General features: G+C 39.8%; 1 protein-coding gene across 3 annotated transcripts in view; it reads right to left on the bottom strand.

The window, feature by feature from the left end:
• Nucleotides 1-23,980, bottom strand: part of CACNA2D1 (calcium voltage-gated channel auxiliary subunit alpha2delta 1) — a 636,415-nt gene that overhangs the window by 23,369 nt on the left and 589,066 nt on the right. For all 3 annotated transcript variants that reach the window (XM_045030029.1, XM_045030036.1, XM_045030046.1), the window contains 12 exons: nt 23,554-23,638; nt 23,183-23,245; nt 17,224-17,327; nt 15,603-15,689; nt 15,143-15,210; nt 12,046-12,084; nt 9,354-9,425; nt 7,626-7,778; nt 7,482-7,534; nt 4,088-4,143; nt 3,828-3,957; nt 1,373-1,485 (listed from right to left, as the gene is read on the bottom strand). In XM_045030029.1, the coding sequence (XP_044885964.1) occupies nt 1,373-1,485; nt 3,828-3,957; nt 4,088-4,143; nt 7,482-7,534; nt 7,626-7,778; nt 9,354-9,425; nt 12,046-12,084; nt 15,143-15,210; nt 15,603-15,689; nt 17,224-17,327; nt 23,183-23,245; nt 23,554-23,638 (1,023 nt within the window). The remainder of the gene's footprint in view (nt 1-1,372; nt 1,486-3,827; nt 3,958-4,087; nt 4,144-7,481; nt 7,535-7,625; nt 7,779-9,353; nt 9,426-12,045; nt 12,085-15,142; nt 15,211-15,602; nt 15,690-17,223; nt 17,328-23,182; nt 23,246-23,553; nt 23,639-23,980) is intronic.

Raw genomic sequence — 23,980 nt, 5'->3', positions numbered from 1 at the left:
AAATGTTAAAAAATAAATAAATGAAAAGACAACATAAGGTCAATTTCTTCCCTAATTTACATCTTAGCAGTATCCACCCACCCACTGATGCCATGGTGGTTTATATGTGATGAGATTTATGTTGTGGAAGAAAGGAGAGTGAGAAACAGGGATGATAAGTTAAAAGGCCATTAACATTAGCATATCCCTACCAGACAGCAGGTATAAACACCTACAGATGAATAGCACTACCATCTCTGTGCTGTCATGCTACATCTGCATTTCACAATGGGCCCTGGTTATGAAAAAGAAAGCTTGGCTTACTGCAGCTCAGGTGAATAATACATATAGCAATTTATTTAGTGAAAAATTAGCCCAGCCAGCTGGTCAAGCTTTCATCTACTGCCCCTAGCCCTGTGAAGTAAAATGCCCCATGGGAAAGTTACACTGTTTCTTATTAAACTTGCTTTATTTTGTACGTAACTTTAGACAGTACCCGTAGTTAATCAAACTGACATGGAGCCAAGCTGGTCAGAGTAGCAGCCTACATTTACCTGGTGCTACAGTGCCCCTGATGCTCCATGGCCAGAACAGCTCCAGCTCCAGCAAAATGACCTACGGGCAACAGGTGCTCCTGCACCCTGCAGTATGTCAGCCACACTAGACAGATTATTGGTGGGGCCTGGTCCCATTACCCCTGCCTTGGGCTGTGCCTTCTGGCTTGTGCGTCTCAGCAGAGGCATTTCTCTTTACCCTGTTAGCTCTACTCAGAATGGCCGCAGACCCCAGAGCACCCAATACACGTGAAAGGAGCTTTTCACTTCTTACTCTCTTCCCGTGGTGAGGGGAGGGAAACTAGCAAGTGATTCATGCTTAATGGTCTTCAGCACCTCAGGTAGCATGTAACTGTTAAGCTCTGGCCTCTCTCCTTCTATTTCTTCAGGTCAGTCACCAAGTTGTGTGACAAACTGAGGGGCTTGTGATGCACCTTCTGGTCCTCTGCAGAAAGGCCTGCTTCCTGCAAGTTGCACCAATTGCAGGATACTATGACAACAGGCCATTATATACTTCAGTGATGGCTGCCCCGAGCAGTCATTCCAGTGCACGGGCTTCAGAAGATTTTGCCTGGTAACACAGTCTGGGAACAGGTATTAGGACCAGCATATGAACTATATGCACATAAAAATTCTTAACACTTTGAAATGATTCCTGTTTAGTCTATGCTATGTTTGTTGTATATAAAATGTATCTGATAATCATCTGCTGACTCAGATACTATAGTGATGTGTCACAGAAATGTACATAAATAGGCCATATTTCTCCAAATCCTGTTCTAATATTTGCTCAACATATATCAGTTTATGCCACTAGAAGTTCTGACTTTAAAGGATACCCGGCTTTTCTGCTTGCATCAATGGCTTTGGGTCACAGGAGCGGCACATCCGTTGGCTGTCACTAATTATAAATACTAGATTGGTGTGTGAAAGCTTTTCTGCATGATAAAGTCTGAAAAAGAAACACAACTCTAGTTAAAAAAAGCAAACAATATATCTTCAGGGGCTTGTCACATTCACTAATGAGATCACAGGTAACACAACTTTATAGAATGAACTAGACTGCTATACAAGGAACAGCCGGTCTTTTTTAAGAATAGCAAGGACCATTCAAGGGGAAATTTTGTAATCTTTATTGACAGGAGTGTTGTTCTACATTAGAGCAGATGCTGTGATTAAAAAATGGAAAAAGGGCACAGGGTGACCTTATACCACTAAGCAGCAAGTTGCATGCTGCTAAATCAGTAACTCCACTAAGAAGTGAAACCTACAGTTCAGCTACAATTTCTCTACTGCCAATGTAGTGTGAAAAGAAAAGCCACTCTAAACAGGAGAGGAAATGAGGGGTTTAATATGAGTAGTGAGAATACTGACGTCTTTAGAAATCCAAATGAACCTTTTCAGTTAGAATATAATGTATTTGAGTATATCACATCTCTATTCGATACAGTGTTTCTTAGACACTATAGTTAAGAGAATTTATGCACTTCCTTGGCTTATTTTCAGGTGTTTATACTGTATACTTAGACAGCTAGATGGATGGATAGATAGATGTAAATAAGCATCCAAGTGAGCTGAGAAATAATGTAAAACTCAGCGACAAAGAGAATATTTTCTAATTGCTGAAGAAAAGCTTTTATGTTGGTCTGAATTTAGAGAGCTATTTATTTGTAACTGGCTTCCTGACACACTTTTGCGCACATATAACAAAAACAGGCAAAATGTATCCTTTGGTGTAAGTGGACAAAACTTCATTGACCTCAGTGGAGTTTATCCCAATGGCTAAATTTGACCCAACAACTCCTTCAGGTCATCTGTAATTTTACAAATGACTTATTCACACTAGTTGGCCATTTTAGGGGCCCAAACATCTCTTCTGAATAAATCAGTGAAAGAGAATCTCTGAAGATGGCTCTGTTTCTGTCCATAGCAGCACCATTCTACCCTTTATGGAATTCAGTATCTGACCCTGTGTTGTGATTGTGTCCAATTCCCTGTGTGTACGTTGCTGGACTGAAATACCCTATGAAACATTTTCCAGGTGTTCTTCAAGGCTTGGCTGTTTATAGCAGTTCTATTGTCTCCAACACTTTCAGAAATTGCTAACAACTGTCAGCTCTTGTTTCTGTAGGCTCTGGCATGAGGCACAGAATTGTGTGTAAGGTTATTACACTCCAGGGGAAGGGTGAGCAGAGACTACATGTGGGCAAATATAAAGGGAAGCAGTAAGCATAAAAACATGCTTACTTTTTGGCATGCAGTGGAGGAACCAAGGCTTGAGACACTTGCACGTCCACTCCAGTATTCTCAAGAGTGCCAGATTAAAAAAAAAAATAAACCACAGAACAAAGCGGCATGGAGGAGATGAGGATTTAAATACAATTCTCATCATGCTAATGAGGTGCTCAGCTCTGTGTTTCCCACTCTGACTTCTCTCTCTTGCTATTGCACAGCCAGAAACGTTCTCTTTAATACAGGTAATGCTGGTGATCATTTCTTACCTTGTACACTTACATCACTTGTGCCATATCTGTGCTGTGCTATAACACATCCTAAATGTCCTCTCTTTTATCCATTTGTAGCTTAATGTTTCTTTAAGGATTTTAAACTGAATTATCACAAATCCGTCTACACGGAGGTCTTCAAATGTCTCCTTTTTTTAATAGGTTAATTCTATGGTAATTTTTATAATCTTTCACTTAAGAAAATCTGTCAATCTAATAACTTAGGATAGAAGAAATTTTCAAGTCTCTCAAAACTATATTGAGATTGTAACATCTTTAATGAAAGCAGCAGCAGCGCTATTGGACAACTCAAGGCAAAATATGAAGAAGGTTATCAACACTAACATTATCTGCATTTAAACTGATAATGGAATGCACAAAAAAAACCCCTCAGTTCTGAATATCTTTGATAGAACTCAAGAATTTCAATTAATAAATTAGAAAAAAATACAGTGAAAAAAATTAGGACTAAAATGTATTAAACACCAATTATCCTGTTAAAATATACATGGAGACAGTCCCATAAAACAGAAAAACACAACTTGAGGTAAAATGATTCTGTGCACTATTATTACTGTTTCAATCTATACAAATACATACATATACATTCTGTCATGTATGTACTACACTACACATATGTATCATATCTTTATCTTTCTTACATACATGTGATAAGGTTATGACACAGTATAGTTTATCCTTCAGACAGTAATGTAATTACATCCTTCTAAGATTAATATGCACAAAAAAGGCCCCTCTTTACATTTTGTATTCAAAGTTGAAAATTTACCTGGAACAGTTTATACAATCTACGATCCCACCAAAGGATTTATCATCATTTTCAAAGAAATACTGAGTTTGTTCAGTAATGCAGCTCTGTTTGGATAGGATAGTAGCGTAATCGTCATCTTCTGCTTCCGCTGAGGAGAAAGAAAATACAGAACACTTTCAACTCATATAGTGGAGTGAGCAGAATTTGGGTGGTACCTGGATTCTTATCTTCTAGTTCATTCAAAGTTGACCCTTTAACAAACCTGAGTCTTGACTTACCTGCCTCGAGGAAACGTGGAAAAGTCAGGCCCAAAAACAGCTGTTGCAAGATAGACCTGAGCACAGAAAAATAGTTTTGTAATGAAATAGTTATTTACCTCTCCTTTAAACATAGCTTTGCTAATATGGGAGCCCTGATTGTTTACAGGAGACCCTAAATACCACTGGGATAAAAATAATGGTTAATAACAACAGCAACAACATAGCTTAATTGCACTTATACCAATGAATATGAATGTGTTTCTTTAATATCTTACATTTTGTCAGTACCCTCTTCTTCCCCTTCAGCTACTGTCCCACATTATCTTTTTATTTGACAATCAATATTCAGTGCCTCTTTAACTCATAATTCAGCTAGCAGAGATGCTGAAGAGCAGTTTAATTGTCATCCCTTAAGATCTCCGCAGAATTTTAAACAGGAATCCTGAGATATATCTCAATTTCAACTAACTAGGATGCCTTAAATGACAATAGTTATACATAGCTCTAAGGGGCTTCTGGTACTTTCTACTGATTAAGCCTCACAACCCTCCTGTGAGGCAGATAAATGCTGGAGTATTCTAACCATTTCATATAAAAGTCATATCTGTGATGGCAACTTGTATTTCTATCTCCACTTCTGCACTTTAGCCTATCCCTGTCATTTCTTCCTCAATGCTGCGAAAAAATTAAGCTTAACTCGGATAATGCTAAGCTCTTATTTTTCTGCGTTCATGCCCACATCACTCCTATTTCAATTATTGGAACCTCCTCCTCTCTGGTTTGTCTGTCATCCACAATGCCCAACCCCTGCTACCGTAACCACTATAATTAAATTCCTTCCCTCGTCACTCCCTCTCTTTGATTCCCTCCCCCAGCTCCTTCTTCATTAACTTTAAACTTCTTGTCCTCACCTTCCAGGCCTTACTTCTGCCATCAGATCTGTCCTAGTCTATTATTGTGGCACCCTACTCCCCCATATATTCTACTACTCATAAATGCCAGTCTTGATGAACCTTCAATCTGCTTCCTCCATAGCCTCATACATTTGTTAAGAAAATATATCTGCCAGTTATTTCTGTGGATAGCACTCTGCAATACTGCATCAAACATTGGGTTTGTTTACATAACATCCGGACTGGGATTGCTGCATGGGCCACCTGCTTGTCTGTAGGAATGATGAGAAACCTCATGTCATTCAACAGTGACTCCACTGGCTGACCCAGAAGGAAGTCCTCATCAAGCCCTTTTTAGCTTGAAAGAAAGTGATCACAGAATTCACTGAGGATGAGAGAGAGAGGAAGCCTGAAAAAATGGGGAAGAGCCTGAAAGTTCCCAGGGTGCAGAGAACAGAAGATATTTACTTAACTGATTCTTCATGCTCCCCAAATAAGCTTTGAAAATTGTCACTCACTATCCTATTCCAAATTTTTGCCCGAAACATAAGAGTTAACCTTAACCCAGCTTCTCCTGTTTCTCTGCATTTGCTTTCACTAGCTGCCTTGCTGAAATGCACTCTGATCAGTCCTTTCTATTCCACTTCCCTAATGGCCTCTCAGCCTGCTTGTGGCCTAGATTCCATTTCAAAAATTTCCAATGAAAGCACTTTCTTGTGGCGCTTTCAACTGAAACTCTGTGGAAAACAAGACCCAAGTCTAAATTGAGTCCAGACCTCTGAGTTTGATTTGAACACTGATAACCCAAATTTCTCTGTTTGAGCAGAGCTTAGGTTTCATCCCTGGATCATTTCCCATCTCTGGTTTTTGAGGTTCATTTTTGTTCCAGAAAACAAAGATCTTAACTGTTAACTAAATGTAACGGATAATAAAAACAAATATCTAAAGTCTTCACAGTGCCATCTGTGAGATAACTGCTCTCTCTATATTTGTTCAGCTGTGATATATTGCAATGCTTACCTCCAAATAGTGTAAATTACCTACTATTGTGCTATGGAATATGCACCACAAAACTTTATCATGAAGGATAGATAATCTCATAGGGTAAAATTCACACCAGTGCAGAAGGCCTGCCTGACGCCGACCATACCACTTAAGTCCCAATTAAATTTTTGCCACATGGTTTTGGTATCGCAGGGGTGCTTAATCTGTACAGGGCTGAATTTCATTATATATGCATTATGAAACTAGCAAAACAATTTTTGTGGCTATTGCTAATTACTGCACAGATTTAATTCCAAAATGAGACAAGTCTGTGGTGTGGAGTTTTAGATCAGTTTCTATATTTATTCGGTATTGTGTTTAGCTAAATATAGTAACCATTAAACCAGTTAAGAGGTGAAATCCTGACTCCGCTGAAGTCAATCTCAAAATTCTCATTCAGTTCAAGAGAACCAGGATTTCATTCAGTAGTTCTAAAAGTTAAAATAGACTGCCATTCCCTCTTCCCTGTTCTATGATAGTCTCTAAGGTATATGTTGCTGGAATATTACCCAGCGTTCTTTTTGTTCTTGCAGAGGAAGTATAGTTTTGTTGTTTAAATTGAGCAAAGGAAAAAAAATGGAAAAAAAGCTGTTATACTATATTGTTTTACATGTGGCTTCTTCCTTGAAACAGTATCACTAGTTTATATCTTTGGTAAAAAAGACAATGAACAAAAAACCAATTGATTCTTTCAATGAGCAACTTTCAGTGAGTTACATTACCAAACAATGCATTTTAGTGGCATCTGGTGCTCTGAAATAGGACTTGCTTATGTTTTCCAATAGATGCCATTATGTGCTTAACAAAATGATTCAGTGACACCTCAAAAACTGACTCTTTCTCAACCTACTTGTTTAATCATGCACTTGAAAAAGAACAATATAGTGTACTGAATTATGAACTGAACAAGTCCATCTGAAAGCTGCATGGCAGCATCCTAGATTAAAGATAGCTCAACCCAAACCAACTCCTGCACCTATGCAGTTTTGTTTTTTTTTAATATGGAGATATACCCATCTCACAGAACTGGAAGGGACTTTGAAAGGTGATCAAGTCCAGTCCCCCTTCACAGCAGGACCAAGTACTGCCCCTGACAGATTTTTGCCCCAGATAGCCCCCTCAAAAATTGAACTCACAACCCTATGATTTAGCAGGCCAATGCGCAAGCCACTGAGCTATCCCTCCCACCCTTAGCTTGACAACAGAGAATTATGAAGTCTCATTTTGCTTTAAGATCAAGAAAATGAAGTTTTCAAGGAGTCTGAGGAGGTTACTAAAAATGTTCACTGTATGAGGCTGCAGAAGCAGTACCAGCCCTTAAAACCACAGAATAGCTCCTAAGAATTCAAAAATCTGTTATTATCATACATAGCCACTGTAGAAAGAAGAAACTAATTGTTACCAAATACATTTTCTTTTTGCTGAATTGTAAATTATGACTTTGGTATAAACATTACCAGAATATTTGAACTTACCAGGCGGCTGCAGAGGCCCACCATCCGACATGCAAAATATCTGCTACTGTAGGCTACAAAATGAAGTACAAAGATTGCACCATTAGTACAAGCATCTGCACATAGGTAAGGGGAATGCTGATAACTTGGCAAGGGGATACTGACCACGTATACAGAACGAAGACCAGCTCCTTGCTTTGGTTCTTCTTCGGGATCACACACAGATTGATAGTCGTAAGACTTGTTAAAGGCATACAAGGACATGTTAATGAGGTTTCGCATCAGGTCAGGGTCAATCTCACCAAAGAATCGTCCAATCTGGTGCAGAAAATTGTAAATAAGATGAGTTTAAACACTTCTAAACTGACATCACATGATAAATAACATACATATATTTACATATATTGAACAATGCTGCTGAATTCAAAGAAGGTATAAATCCTAGAAGGTATAAATTACTATGGGATATATGGTGATAAATTACAAAAGTCTTTCACTTTATGTTAATTTTGTATTTACTTTACATTCTATAAAATAATAAATTGTTTTCCAGACCTACTCAGGCAAAACTCTAAATGACTTCAGGGGAAGTTTGGCCTGATTTACAGCTGCGTGATTTGGTTCATTGTCATTATTATAAAACCCATAAGGGACTTATTTTTCACAGGGGCATCAACCTGATTATGTCCATATCTACTTTGAGTCTTTAGGTTTTTTTCCCTATGAACAAATGACTGCACGTGCAAAATTTTAGGTGCAAATTCCAAAGCCATTTTTGAATATTCGACTCTTGATGTGATTAGATGGTAGTTTGTGTTTGCCCCTAATGTTTGTACTCATTCCATCAACAGTTACCCAAATCTGTTCACATGCTATCTCAGTATCTCCTCTAGAGTGCTTACCTCTTTTTTTCTAGGTGGAAAAAGGTAGAACCAACCAAAAGATGCTTCGGTGGCATATTTATGACTTTACCATATAATTCCTGAATTCTGCCTCTAAGGAAAAGTAGGCTGCTGCACCCCACCACACGGGGAGCCACCATCTTCTCCAGAGATCAAAATTTCCCATGCTCTGGCTTTCCAGCTGAACTGGGATCTTACCTTCCATTACATAACTGACTACAGTTGTGTCTCAAACAATAGTGCAATGTTGCAGTGCAATAACCTGTGATGTCATAACACCAAGACACAATGCTGCTGTTGATAATATGTTGCAGTATCATGAAATAGATTCTTTATGCAATAATTCTTCAGTGTACCAATTAGATATGATAGAAAAAAAATTCATAGGAACTCCTCTTTTTTTTTTTGGATGAAAAATGGCTTTTTGAGTAAATGGATATTTTCCACAACTGAAAACCAAAATATTTTTTTTGACAGAAGCTCTAAAAAGTACTGGAAAAAAAATTGAATTTTTTCATAGAAAAAAATATAACATCTTCATGTTCTCATACATCAACACAGAATAATTCTGTGCTCCCGGCACTTACACTACGTTATCTCTATGTTTCAAGAAGTCTTTCTCAGGGAAACAATGCAAACTCTTCATCCCATTTCTTATTCACTCCCTTAAATCACTATAGCCAGGGCCACATTAGCGCAGGCCTAGACATGTCAAGTCACTAGTAAGACAGTGATAAAAGCTAGCAAATTATATTAAATTTGAGATTTAGCAAATTTTCTTTGTGGTTCGTACATGAGTCTGTGATTCATCACCTCAAACTCTGATAACCGTGATTTAAACAAATGAAATGAGGTCAATGAACAGCCACACAGTGTCTTTGTATAGCGAACTTAGGTTAACAGGTCATTTTTAATTATAAAACGCTCTCTGTCTTAATGGAGAAGTAAGTCAATCTCATGTTTAATGGCATGAATTTAAAAACACACATACCTGTTGGGTATATTCATCCTGATTTGACATCAAAAGAAATCCACCGTCATCAAGAACAACACAATCCAGGTGCTATTACAAGGAGGAAAAAAAAAGGATCTTTTTCAAGAAAGATACGGTTCTCTTTCCAAGCAGCCAGACACAATCCCTGAGAAAAGGCTGACGTTCAGCATTTCAGATATATCTTAAAATCCATGTGGCCTGGACTGGAATGTCCCTTTTCAAAAGAAATCAGCTTGGCAACAAAGAATCTGCATGTTTAACCTAGTCAAGACCTAGAGGTTTCATGTAAAACAACATTAGTATTTGGAGAACTTCACACTCCTTGTTCCCTTGCTCTAGTAACTATTGTTTCATCCATTAACACCTGGGAAAGGTGTTTTCTGACTTTACCTCTGGTATTCAGAAAGTATAAGTAGGGGAGGCTAGGGCATGAAGCCAATAGCCCTGAATCCATAAGTGTTGCAAAATTTGGATCAAGGGACCCACATGTGGCTTAATTTTATGTAACTTGTTTTTGTAAATTATTTGTTCAGGATGCTTAACTAGCCTTAAGAGTGCAATGTCCTTACAACCCCCCTTCATACATGGATCAGAGCTCTGATAAAGGGATTGCAACTTTTGATTTGGTTTTAGTTCACACCTAGAGACCATTCTGATTTGTAGCTTTTAGTGGTAGGAGTCTTTTAAAACGGCAAACCTGGGCTTGCTGCCTATAATTATTTTCACAATATTTACTTTATTTTGCTCTGTTTTTTTCACCCCCTTCAGATGATGAACCCCTTATTCTCCAACTAGGGCACCAGTTCCACACAGAGCTAAGAGCCATTTTCTCTGCTGCTGTCCCAGTGGCATGGGTGGATTCCTGCACGTGCCAGGTACTGGGGTCAGAAAGTCCATTGATTAACTATGGAGCAGTGTTTCTCAAACTGGGGTCCACACGCAGACACCTGGGGGTCCCCAAGGGTACTCCGGGGGTCCACGGGCCCTGCTGATCAACTCCTTCCCCTCTCTCCCTCAACTTCTCCCCCTCCCTCCCAGTGCCTCCTGCATGCTGGGGAACAGTTGTTCAGCGGTGTGCAGGAGGTGCTGGGAGGGAGGGGGAGGAGCCAGAAAGAGGTGGGGAGAAGAGGGGCAAGGATGGAGTGGGGACGGGCAGAGGTGGGGCCTTGGCGGAAGGTGTGTAGTGGGGGTGAGGCCTGGGGCTGAGCGGGGATTTGGGGTTTAAAACATTTAAAATTCAAATGGGGATCCTCAGGTTGCTAAAATTTCAGAACTGCTGCTATAGAGCATACACTGATCTTCCTATTGCCTGAGGATGCGGTGCTGCTGCCTGGGCCTGACAATTAGTCATAAGTCCCACACCCAATAGTCATTCTCCCAGCCCCACAAAAGAACTCACAGATGTCCCGACTGGGGAAGGCGCTTAAGCACATGAGAGAATTCGGAGTTCCTGACAACATTAGGGCTCCTGAAGCTGTAAAATCACCACCCATTAGTGCTTCTAGGGCCACATGCCCCAAACTCCTGGCTCAGCAGGGGATGGAGGGAAGGAAGGCAATGGAAAGTCTAGTATCCCCACAGGCTGGAGGGTGCTGTGTGCATTATGGTGGATTTAAGGATATCGTCTGTCTCTCTCCCTCAAATTATTTGATAATACAGAATCCAAATTAAATATTAATATAACATGAATGTGTAACACCAACAGATCACGGTCACCAGCATCGAACCTGAGACCTCTGAAGCTTAGCGCATGAGCCTCTACTGCTGTAGTGAGCAACTTGTGGTTCGTGGGGCTTCCCACAGCTCCCATTGGTTGGGAATGGCGAACCGCGGCCACTGGTAGCTGCAGGTGGCTGTGCCTGTAGACAGTCAATGTAAACAAACTGTCTCGCGGCCCGGCAGCGGATTAACCATGATGGGCTGCTTGCGGCTGCAGGCTGCCCACCACTGCTCTACTGCATGGGCTAAAAGCCACATAGCTCTTAGCTAAGGCTGTAGCAGACTCATTCATCTCTAAGTGGTCTCGGTGCCACTAGAGGGGACAGAACACCACACCCAGGATGTGTGTTGGTTACACATGCTCAACATAGGTTTCCCTGCCTTCCCTCCTACTAAAATGTACAGGATGTATGTGAAAGAGATACAATAAGACAGAGGAGAAACTAATTATGATCTAATATTCACTAGGTGAAACATTGTGCATCTGTTTTTGCTTTCCACCTCTTCACATTCCTTCACCTCTTCTTTTTGTCTCTCTTCTCAATTTCTCTTATTTTCCCACTCTCTCTTTTTTTGCTCCCTCTCCTTTCTCTTCACCTCTTTCTTTAAAAAGTTTCATCATCTTTTCTCTCCTCACCTTCTTTTTCATGACTCCCCCATTTCCTACTGCTCTCTCCGATATTATGTTCTTTCTTCTTCTTCGCTCCCCTTTAGTTCTTATAGTCTCATTTCAAGGACTCCCTTGCCTATGACTTCATTTCATTTTCTCACCATAGCATCCCTCTCAGAATCCTCACCTCTCTCTTCCTAGACACAGAAGACTGTCAACTCTCTGCTAACACTGCTTCTGTTTTTAACTTGCAGAAAGTAATTGGGTATAGCAGTGGTCACAAGTTTTGATGGCCCCAAAGAACAAACAAAGGGGACCCTTCCCTCTCTGCAGGGTATTTATTACTAAGTTTATTCTTACCATACTGTTTCTTTCACAGCCACAAAGTTCACTGTTGCACTGGAAAACAGAAGAAGAATAATCTTTAGGGAATGGTTTCTTAGAAAGTCTGTTCTATTACGTGATATTCATTAACTCATGAGTATAAACAGTTGGATTCAAGACAAACCCAGGTGTTTTTTGTGTGTGCCTGGCTGTCTGCTGTAGGGTTTTATACTGGTACTCATTACCATGGTATCTGAGTGCATTGCATTTGCCACTGGGGGTAAAAACTCTGCTCAGGGTAGATTTATTTATTTATTTATAGATTTTATTAATTCCCTCTTTGTTTCTTTTGGTTGGTAGTGGTTTGTATACACACACACACACGGGCTGTTGATTAATCACAGTTAACTTGCGCGATTCACTCAAAAAAATTCATTGTGATTAATCACACTTAAAACAATAGAATACCGATTGAAATTTATTTAATATTTTTGGACTTTTTTTACATTTTCAAAGATATTGATTTCTATTACAACACAGAATACAAACTGTACAGTGCTTATTTTATATTATTATATTTTATTACAAATTTTACTGTAAAAATGATGAGAAATAGTATTTTTCAATTCACCTCATACAAGTACTGTAGTGCAATCTCTTCATTGTGAAAATGTAACATACAAATGTAGATTTTTTTGTTACATAACTGCACTCAAAAACAAAACAATGTAAAACTTTAGAGCCTACAAGTCCACTCAGTCCTACTTCTTGTTCAGCCAATTGCTAAGACAAAAAAGTTTGTTTACATTTACAGGAGACACTGCTGCCTGCTTCTTATTTACAATGTCACCTGAAAGTGAGAACAGGCTTTGCAAGGTATTTACGTGCCAGATATTCTAAACATTCCTATGCCCCTTCATGCTTCAGCCACCATTCCAAAGATCATGCTTCCATGCTGATGATACTTGTTAAAAAAAATGCATTAATTACATTAGTGACTGAACTCCTTGGGGGAGAATTGTATGTCTCCTGTTCTGTTTTACCTGAATTCTGCCATATATTTCATGTTATAGCAGTCTCGGATGATGACCCAGCACGTTTGTTTTAAGAACACTTTAACAGCAGATTTGACAAAATGGAAGAAGGTAACAATGTGAGATTTCTAAAAAAAGCTACCGCACTCAACCCAAGGTTTAAGAATCTGAAATGCCTTCCAAAATCTGAGAGGGACGAGGTGTGGAGCATGCTCTCAGAAGTCTTAAAAGAACAATACTCCGATGCAGAAACTACAGAACCCAAACCACCAAAACAGAAAATCAACCTTCTGCTGGGGGGCATCTGAATCAGATGCTGAAAATGAACATGCGTTGCTCCACTCTGCTTTGGATCGTCATCAGCATGGATGCATGTCCTCTGGAATGGTGGCTGAAGCATGAAGGGAAATATAAATCTTTAGCGCATCTGGCACATAAATATCTTGCAACGCTGGCTACAACAGTGCCATGCTCTCACTTTCAGGTGACATTGTAAACAAGAAGCAGGCAGCATTATCTCCTGCAAATGTAACAAAATTTGTTTGTCTGAGTGATTGGCTGAAGTAGGACTGAGTGGACTTGTAGGCTCTAAAGTTTTACATTGTTTTATTTTTAAATGCAGTTATATTTTGTACATAATTCTACATTTGTAAATTCAACTTTCATGATAAAGAGATTGCTCTACAGCACTTGTATTAGGTGAATTGAAAAAGACTATTTCTTTTGTTTTTTACAGTGCAAATATATGTAATAAAATAAATATAAAGTGAGCACTGTACACATTGTATTCTGTGTTGTAACTGAAATCAATATATTTGAAAACGTAGAAAACATCAAAATATGTAAATAAATATTATAGTTTAACAGTGCGATTAATCATGATTGTTTTTAATCACTTGACAGCCCTTGTGTGTGCGTGTGTGTGTGTGTGTGTGTGTGTGTGTATATACATACACAAAACACAATACACAATAGAAGAAAGAAAGGGTGTGGGGGTGTGTGTGAGAGAGAGAGAGAGATGGTGGGCACAGAAGCTACCAAAACCGAAAAGTGGTGAACATCCTTGATCTATGAATAGAGTTAAAGTGAAAAAATGGCATGTTCCTATGTATTTTTTCCCCAGCTATATAAAAAATACATAGGAACATGTCAGTTTTTCACTTTAACTGTGTTCAGAGATCAAGGAGGTTCACCACTCTTCAATTTTGGTAGTTTCTGTGCCAACTCTCACTCACACTCACACACACACACCCCCTTTCTTCCTTCTGTTGTGTGTTGGGCTACTCAGCTCCCAGACCACACTGCAGCCTCTTTTGCACTCACTGACACCCACAAGTCGACTTTCTTTCTTTTTCAGACAAGCAGCTTCCTTCACCTCATGTTGATGTGTTGGGACATGGAGCTGCTTCTCCGCACTCAGATTACCAGTAGAGCCACAGCTCTGATAGTACTAGCCTGCCAGATATGAATCTGGGTTCCCACCAACTGTGGCTCATTGAGCCTGTTTGCTCCTCAACTACTTCTTGTCCCTCCCCTTCCCTAGTGTGTCAGATTCTCCCTTTACTTTTCCTTCTAGCTGCCACTAATTTTCTCCCCGTCTCATTCAACTCCTTTAAAAATTCCCATTCAATTCCTGCCAGGGGAAGGGTCCCAGAACTCGGGCTGTAGCCCAGCCTGAACGTCTATGCCACAATTAAACAGCCTTGGAGCCTGAGTTCTGGAAGCCTGAGTCATGGGTGTCCCTGATTTTCTGAGAGATTTGGCTCATTGTAAAAACACAATACTGTCTCTAGAGGCTGACATATGCCGTTGTTATGCATTTTCTTTTCTCCATTGTTACTATTGAATCTGGAGACATATTCTAACCTTCAACGCAAGACATGTATAAGTGGGTAACTGAAAAAATACAGCTGCTTTTTAATAGATGCATTTTGTGTTTTGAAATGCTTTAACCACCACCACCAGTCAGCAACTGTGGACCTTTGTGAAGTTGTAATACAAACTTCCCCCTGCCTGCACGGAAGGGGGAAGCACTGGTTTGTGCTCATAGCTTAGAGAAAAAGCAAATGAAGTTCAACAGAAGTCAATCAATTCCTTACCAGGCTCTTGGTTGTGGTTTTGGTGAAATTTTCCATCCAGCTGATTGCATCAATTTTTATTCCAACAACTAAAACAAAGAAACAAACAAACAAACCAGGAAATTCTATTTAGCAAAATGAAAGGAAACAACAACAACAACAAAAGGCAAGATCCTAAAACAGATGAAAAATTCACCATAAAAGTCTAACTTCTGAAGCTGATAAACTAAAAGAAATCATTTTTCTGACCAGTCATCTGTCCTCCAAGGCCCTTCATTATTCTAATCAACCAAATATCTTTACTAACACACTATCAGCTCTTTGGCTAGGTTTTCACCAGCAAAATTAAAAAAAGCCTTGTGAAGAAAAATTTTAGAAGACAGACTGCTTTGAGATTTCAGTTAGATTTCTTATGGACGTTCTTGATGGGCAACAACAAAAGAACTTGTGTATTTAGAGTGCTAGTACCATTCCATCTCACCTGCGGGTTTAAGAAGTTTTCCACCAATGGTTATTTCCACAGCCTTGCTCACCATAATGCCTGTTTCATAGCTACTGGCATCACTTTCTGAGAGTACGGGAAAAAACAAAAGGTTAAAAAGAGTGATGTGATCTTTTCTGATTCCTGGCCCTAAATAAAGAAGTCCTACCCCTCAACTCAAGTTCAATCAAGAAATTAACCATTATTTAACTGGCAACCATCATCCTCAAACCCAAATCTCTATATGAAAATGTTGTACTTACTAATCGTACTTGATGGTTACCCCCAGCTATGCTTAGAATCATGAACAATCAGAACAGTTTGAGGAAAATATATTTTGCTCTTCTTTATTTACTTTGTACATTTGACAGCTCTGTGTGTACAGTCAGTTCCACTGTTCTGTGTAGTTAGTCTGATTCTGCAAACACAGCTGTGAGCAGCCCCGTGAAATGCAGAATAGGGGCCATAGATTGTATGGTCATTAAATAGAGCCCATACAGTCTTCTAGTCACCGGACAGCGCGCAGCCCACTAACAACAATCAGTAAATGATGACTGGTACTGTAACAGGCTAACCTGCAGGCAGCACTGTTTAATATGGAAAATGAAGTAACAAAAAAAATGTCCTGAGGGCTTTCAAAGGATTCCTAAAAGGTTTTGAAGCAGACCATTTTACTACCTGGCTAGTATTTTTGGGAAACTGCAATAATAAATATGTATATGAAATAATTGTAGATGAGATAAAATACCCCCTCTAAGAGGGAAGAGTATCTCATTCACAGCAGCATCTGCTTTCAGAGGAGCATTACAAGGTTAATGTGTCTCGGTGATGGACCTCTTCTCATCAACCAGTTTATTATTGTGGATATTTACATTTTAAATATTACAAAAGGTCACAGAAACCATTTCAGCAGAATAATATTGATCAGTAAAATAATTCAAACTCAAAGGTTTGAAGTGTTAAATAAATCAGTGGCACAGTCTGGGCTCCATGCAGAAGAAAAGCTCGCAGGACCACACAGTTCTGTGACTGCACTTATCCAAGCTCATTTTGGAAAAAATAAATAGTGTGGTGTTAAAGCAGTCGTGAAACTTCAGGCCTTCCTTGCCACTTTGCACCTCCCTTTGGGCCTGGTTCCCCCATGGATGGCTAGAGCCAACACTGATGAGATCTAGGGAACTCAGCTATATACAATTGCTTTTGGATCCTCTCTCCGATGTCAATACATGGAACTGAGGCTCTTGCAGACAGTATGATACACGGTCACTGTAGTTTCCTTCACACAAGAAACTCTGCATTTGAGAAACCTACAGAAACCTTTCAAGCCCAATTAATTAACAAAATATATAACCAAAATGCATTTTAGCCTGTTAGTCACTGGGAGAAACAATGCAGAGCACATCACTTTACTGGGATGGATGACTGATTGTGAGGACAGTTTCCAAACCTGAGTGACATTTATTTTAGAGCTGCTTCCCCAATGACCCGGCAGACTCTGTTGGAATGTCTGTTCTGAACTATGCAACTTTAAATAGCGAACTCAACTGGAAAGGAGGAAAACATCCACAAATGTTGATATTGTGCCAGTCTCCTCTGGAATTTCAAAGTAGTAATGACTTACTGTTGTAGTATGGAGCTGTGAAGATATAGTTGTCATTATCCAAGCTCCGTTTATAGAAACTGACTTCATAAGTTTCAGGATTTTCTGTCCAATCATCTCCTGCCCTATACATGGGGGGGGGGGGGAGAAAGGTCACAAAAAAGAAAGTCGGTCAGATTTTCACTTTGAGCTGCAAGGCAGAGGTTTTTTTCCCCCACTTAATATAAATGTCTTGATTGAGAAACTCATGAGCTCCTTTGATTACAATGTATTTGTGCCTATCCTCACGAAAGTCTGAGCTTTCAACAACTTAAATTACAAACTGCAATGAGAAAAACAAAACCAAACAGACCATAGAATGGAGGAAGGGTTCCCCCAGAACAACATGGACCAGGTTCAGAATTGTTATAAGGACATTTTTCTGATTTTAAATCTATCACTGGGTTTATTTAAAACATAAAACCATAGACTTATTTTGCATGACATCCTTTATTCAAAAGCACGCAAGCAGCTTAACAGACTTAAGAGAGGGAGAGAGAAACTGAGCACTACAGGCATGAGAGGCAAATCCATTGGGGAACATATTCCATGACATTTTTAATGGGTAATATACAAACTAATCCCAGGAAAAAGATAAATTTGCCATATAAATTCATATTAATATAATCACCCCCACATCCTAAATAACTGAAGATAAGAATTGCATGATATGGTATGAAATGTTATCACTTTCATGTGTCCTCTATGCTATCTGTTAATGTTGCATTATTCCCCTTTACATTCTGGGAGTACTTGTGAGTACTTTAGAGTGTTCATGATTTTCAAGCTTGCCAGCCAAATGAATGTTGAGCTATTAGATGTTAAGTGGCCAGATGGCTTTTAGAAGGACCTCACTTTACTGCTATACTGTGCTAAGAAGAAGCTTTGATTACTATGACCTGCTCCTGCTTCACGCTCAGTAGGAATTCAATAACATTACAGACCAGTTTTAAATGTGACATAGCTAAAATCTGCAGTTCAAAGAAAATCAAGGCACATATGAGATTTCACATGTATCACTGCAGATTATTTCAGCAGGAAAAGTTGCTCTCAGATCAGCTGTCTGTCAGTCAGTGCATTGACATACTGACTAAAAGAAAGATCAGCTGACTTTTTTTAAATTTTATTCACCCAAATTTTGGGCAGCCATCGTGGGCCTAAGTATGTGTGTGTAAGCACTGTGCCCATGTTATTCTCCAGTACCCACCTGTCTTCTATGGGAGCATATTTCCTTCACAAACTTTGCTCCTAAACCCATTTGAGTCTCGGGAAGCTGCAAACTCAAATCAGGAATCAATTCAGTACTGACAGGGTCACCATTATCTTACTGCAAGACTAGGGGGGAGGGAAATGATTCATAAAGCATCACTTCCCTAGCTGTGTCCCTTCCCCACAAGGCATGAAACTGCTTCCCCTATGCATACACAAATCATGGTGACCCAAACACAGTGGGTGTGCCTTCATGGGCAAAATGATGTTTTGACTGTGTTAGCTCAATTGAGTTAGCTTAACATGATTGAAAAGGCCCATTAAGATGCAAGCTAAGACATACGAAGCACTGTTAGCAGGCCATGTTTTAGCCTAGTTGGGAGCCTAGGCTGTAACACAGCCAGATAGCATGGTCAGAGAGAGATAAGGGCTTCCACAGAGTTGCAACTGTGGGCTGGAAGGGGAGGGAAGGTACATATATCTGCCTACAAAATATGAGCTATTTCAGTGGGTCTTCATTTGTTTTCATCCTTTTAGTGAGAAAAGTGGAGGGGATGACCTAACCCTATAACTTCATGGCAGAACCCTGAAGAAGACTGAAGACGAAGGATAAATGTGAAGACCTTAATGCAGGTCATTTACATGGATAGAAGGAGAATGCAGATACATATTAACACATTATAGTAAATTGCTTTTTCTTTGTTCTCTTTGTTATGCTGTGATCTACTATGAAAGTACTGCTGGAATTCCATCACCTAATGGATACAGCAAGATTATTTCAACTAGGTATAAACTGTGCTTGTATATGCATATGGTTCTCAGTATTTACTTCTAACAACAGTGTTGGGAGAGTAAATTTAAGCACAAACATTGCAAACAGTGAATTGTGTCATAATAAGTTTGTTGAAAAGAAACACAGATTTGTGAGTTTTTTAAACCTTTCCTACCTTTTCATCTACTGAGGATAAATACAGTACGTACCATCCTCATAATCTTAACTGACCTATGGCCACTTTGGACTTCACAATTGTTAGATTGTGCTCACCACAGAGTGGACAGTGCTGGGACTTGATCTTACAAACTCCCTGTGTTCAGATGGACTATTGCAATCATATGGAGCCCTAATGAATTGGGACTACACATAGGCAAAGATATCCATTTGCATGGTCAGTTTGTCTGTGTGGAGTTTGGAGGGGAAATCAGAGATTTAGTGAGAAAATAACTCCATAACTTAAAGCAATGTCTCATTTACCATGTAGACAGTGTCTGACCAGGGCCGCCCAGAGGATTCCGGGAGCCTGGGGTCTTCGGCAGCGGGGGGCCCCCGCTTCAGCGGTAGTTTGGCGGTGGGGGGTCCTTCCGTTCCGCGATCCGCCGCCAAAGTGCCTCAAAGACCCGCGGCGGGGGCTCCCCGCCGGCGAATTACCACCGAAGCGGGACCCACCACCAAAGTGCAGCCGGGTCTTCGGTGGTAATTCGGCGGTGGGGGGCCCCCGCCACGGGTCTTCGGGGAACTTCGGCAGTGGGTCCCGGAACGGAAGGGCCCCCCGCTGCCGAAGAACCGCCGAAGAACCGGCTGCACTTCGGCGGCGGGTCCCGCTTCGGCGGTAATTCGCCGGCGGAGGGTCATTTCGCCCCAGAGCAGAAGGACCCCCCACTGGCGAAGACCAGGAGAAGAAGCAGCTCTGGAGGCCCGGGCCCCACGAGAGTTTTCTGGGGCCCCTGGAGCAATTGAAGGATCCTGCTCCAGGGCCCCCAAAAAACTCTTGGGGGGCCCCTGCGGGGCCCAGGGCAAATTGCTCCTCTTGCCCCCCACTTTGGGCGGCCCTGTCTATGACATATGATTACCTCACCTAAAATATACAGGAAGGTGCAACTGGAAGACAACCTACATAATAGTATTTCTTATTATGTATCAGAAGGGTACAAAATATATTGGCGTAGCTGAACAGGTCGTGGTAGGGGAGTGGCACTATATGTGAAAGAAAGTGTAGAATCAAATGAAGCAAAAACCTTAAATGAACCAGATGAATCAAACGAACCAAACTGTACCATAGAATCTCTATGGATAGTAATTCCATGCTCTAATAGTAAGAATATAGCGATAGGGATATATTACTGACTACCTGACCAGGATGGTGATAGTGACTGTGAAATGCTCAGGGAGATTAGAGAGGATATTAAAATACCAAACTCAGTTAATAATGGGGGATTTCAACTATCCCCATACTGACCGGGTACATGTCACCTCATGCAAAGATAAAGTTTCTTGACACCTTAAATGACTGCTTTTTGGAGCAGCTAGTCCTGGACCCACAAGAGGAGAGGCAATTCTTGATTTAGTCCTAAGTGGAGCACAGGATCTGGTCCAAGAGGTACCACTTGGTAATAGTGACCATAATATAATTACATTTAACATCCCTGTGGCAGGGAAACGACCACAGAAGCCCAACACTGTAGTATTTAATTTTAGAAAGGGGGACTACACAAAAATTAGGAGAAAAATAACTTAAAGTGTTCAGCGCCAAAAATGAAATCCCCGCAAGCTGCATGGAAACTTTTAAAAAACACCATAATAGAGGATCAACTTAAATGTATATTCCAAATTAAAAAACATAGTAAGAGAACCAAAAAGGGCTAAACAACAAAGTAAATGAAGCAGTGAGAGGCAAAAAGGAATCCTTTAAAAAGTGGAAGTTAAATCCTAGTGAGGAACATAGAAGGGAGCATAAACTCTAGCAAACAAAGTATAAAAATATAATTAGGAAGGCCAAAAAATTTGAAGAACAGCTAACCAAAGACTCAAAAAGTAATAGCAAAAAATTGTTAAGTACATCAGAAGCAGGAAGCCTGCTAAAAAACAGTGGGCCCACTTGAGATGCTAAAGGAGCACTCAAGGGCTATAAGGTCATTGCGGAGACAATAACTGAATTATTTGCAACGGTCTTCCTGGCTGAGGATGTGAGGGAGATTCCCAAACCTGAACCATTTTTTGTAGGTGACAAATCTGAGGAACTGTCCCAGATTGAAGTGTCATTAGAGGAGGTTTTGGAACAAATTGATAAACTAAACAGTAATAAGTCACCAGGACCAGATGGTATTCACCCAAGAGTTCTGAAGGAACTACTGCAGAACTACTAACTGTAGTCTGTAATCTATCATTTAAATCAGCTTCTGTACCAAATGACTGGGGGATATCTAATGTGACACCAATTTTTAAAAAGGGCTCCACAGGTGATCCCAGAAATTATAGGCCAGTAAGCCTGACTTCAGTACCAGGCATACTGGTTGAAACTATAGTAAAGAACAAAATTGTTAGACACATAGATGAACATAATTTGTTGAGGAAAAGTCAACATGTTTTTGGCAAAGGGAAATCATGCCTCACCAATCTACTATAATTCTTTGAGGGGGATCCAGTGGATATAGTGTACTTAGATTTTCAGAAAGCCTTTGACAAGCTCCCTCACCAAAAGCTCTTAAGCAAAGTAAGCTGCCCTGAGATAAGAGGGAAGGTCCTTTCATGGATTCATAACTGTTTAAAAGATAGGAAACAAAGGGTAGGAATGAATAGTCAGTTTTCAGAATGGAGAGAGGAAAATAGAGGTGTACCCCAGAGGTCTGTACTGGGCCCAGTTCTATTCAACATATTCATAAATGATCTGGAAAAAGAGGTAAACAGTGAGGTTGCCAAATTTGCAAATAATACAAAACTACTCAAGATAATTAAGTCCCAGGCAGACTGTGAAGAGCTACAAAAGGATCTCTTAAAACTGAGTGACTGGGCAACAAAATGGCAGATGAAATTCAGTGTTGATAAATGCAAAGTAATGCACATTGGAAAACATAATCCCAACTATACATATAACTATACATATACATCCATTCAATGTGCAGTGGCAGTCAAAAAATCAAACTGAATGTTGGGAATCATTAAGAAAGAGATAGATAATAAGACAGAAATTATCATATTGCCGCTATATAAATCCATAGTACACCCATATCTTGAATACTGCGTGCAGATGTGGTCGCCCCATCTCAAAAAAGATATATTGGAATTGGAAAATGATAAGGGATATGGAATGGTTCCGTACGAGGAGAGATTAATAAGACTGGGACTTTTCATCTTGGAAAAGAGATGACTAAGGGGAGATAGGATTGAGGTCTATAAAATCATGACTGATGTGGAGACAGTAAATAAGGAAGTGTTATTTACTCCTTCTCATAACACAAGAACTAGGGGTCACCAAATAACATTTATAGGCAGCAGGTTTAAAGCAAACAAAAGGAAGTATTGCTTCATACAACACAGTCAACCTGTGGGACTCTTTGCCAGAGGACATTGTGAAGGCCAAGACTATAGCAGGGTTCAAAAAAGAACTAGATACATTCACAGAGGATTATTCGCCAGGATGGGCAAGAAAGGTGTTCCTAGCCTCTGTTTTCCAGAAGCTGGGAAAGAGCGACAGAAAATGGATCACTTGATGATTACCTGTTCTGTTCATTGCCTCTGGGGCACCTGGCATTGGCCACTGTTGGAAGACAGGATATTGGGCTGGATGGACCTTTGGTCTGACCTAGTATGGCTGTTCTTATGTTCTTATATATCCTTGGGGTTACCAAAGGAATTTCAGTTGTATGCATAACATCCATTAATTGGATATTCCATTGATATGGCTTACAGGAATTATTTTCACATTCTGATCTTATTTGAAAATAAAATGACTCTTACCTTTTAGGGTAAACCCTAGTGATTCCACCATCCGTAACCACAAATTGTGCAACAACTCCATTGCTATGACAAAAAGCAGAGGTTTAAACGAAAGCTAATTAGAACTATTAGCAACTCCACCTTCACAATAGCCACCATTTAGGCACAGAATTATGAGAAAAATATACACATTTTCTAATCAACATTAAATACTGAAATATACATATCACATATTTAGTTTTATTTTTGACTTTGATATCTAATCACAAATTTGAATTTACCAGACCTTGGATCTTGACATTCATAAAAAAATTTACAAATACCCCAATGACTACATAGTTAATAAAAAGATATGAAAATGATATGAAAAGATATGAAAAAAGAACACTCACAGAGATTGTTTACTCCAATAATTCTGAACTAGTTCATTTGTAAATCCTGCATCCAGCAAAACTCTAATGACCATATCAGTATTACCTAGCAAAAGAGACAACATGAGTCACCTGAAAGCACATGACTTTGAAATCTGTAAATCTGTTAAACATGAAACTCTGAATTTCTTGATTCCTGCTACTTATTAATAAAAAACTGTGTGATTTTTCAAAAAGTTGATTGATGCTGACAAGAAAATATGTTAATTTAATCAGAACCTTTAAGCTAAAATTTTCAAATTCAAGCGGATAAAGTTAGGGTTGGTCTCCATTATGGGGAGATCCACATCTGCAGCAGGGATTGATTTACCGGGTCTAATGAAGACCTGCTAAATCGATTGCAGAACACTCTCCTGTCAACCCTGGCACTCCAGCTCTCCAAGAAGAG

Source organism: Mauremys mutica, chromosome 1 (genome assembly GCF_020497125.1).
Source record: "Mauremys mutica isolate MM-2020 ecotype Southern chromosome 1, ASM2049712v1, whole genome shotgun sequence".
Classification (NCBI taxonomy): Eukaryota; Metazoa; Chordata; order Testudines; family Geoemydidae; genus Mauremys; species Mauremys mutica.
This window is presented reverse-complemented; position numbering and strand designations above follow the sequence as displayed.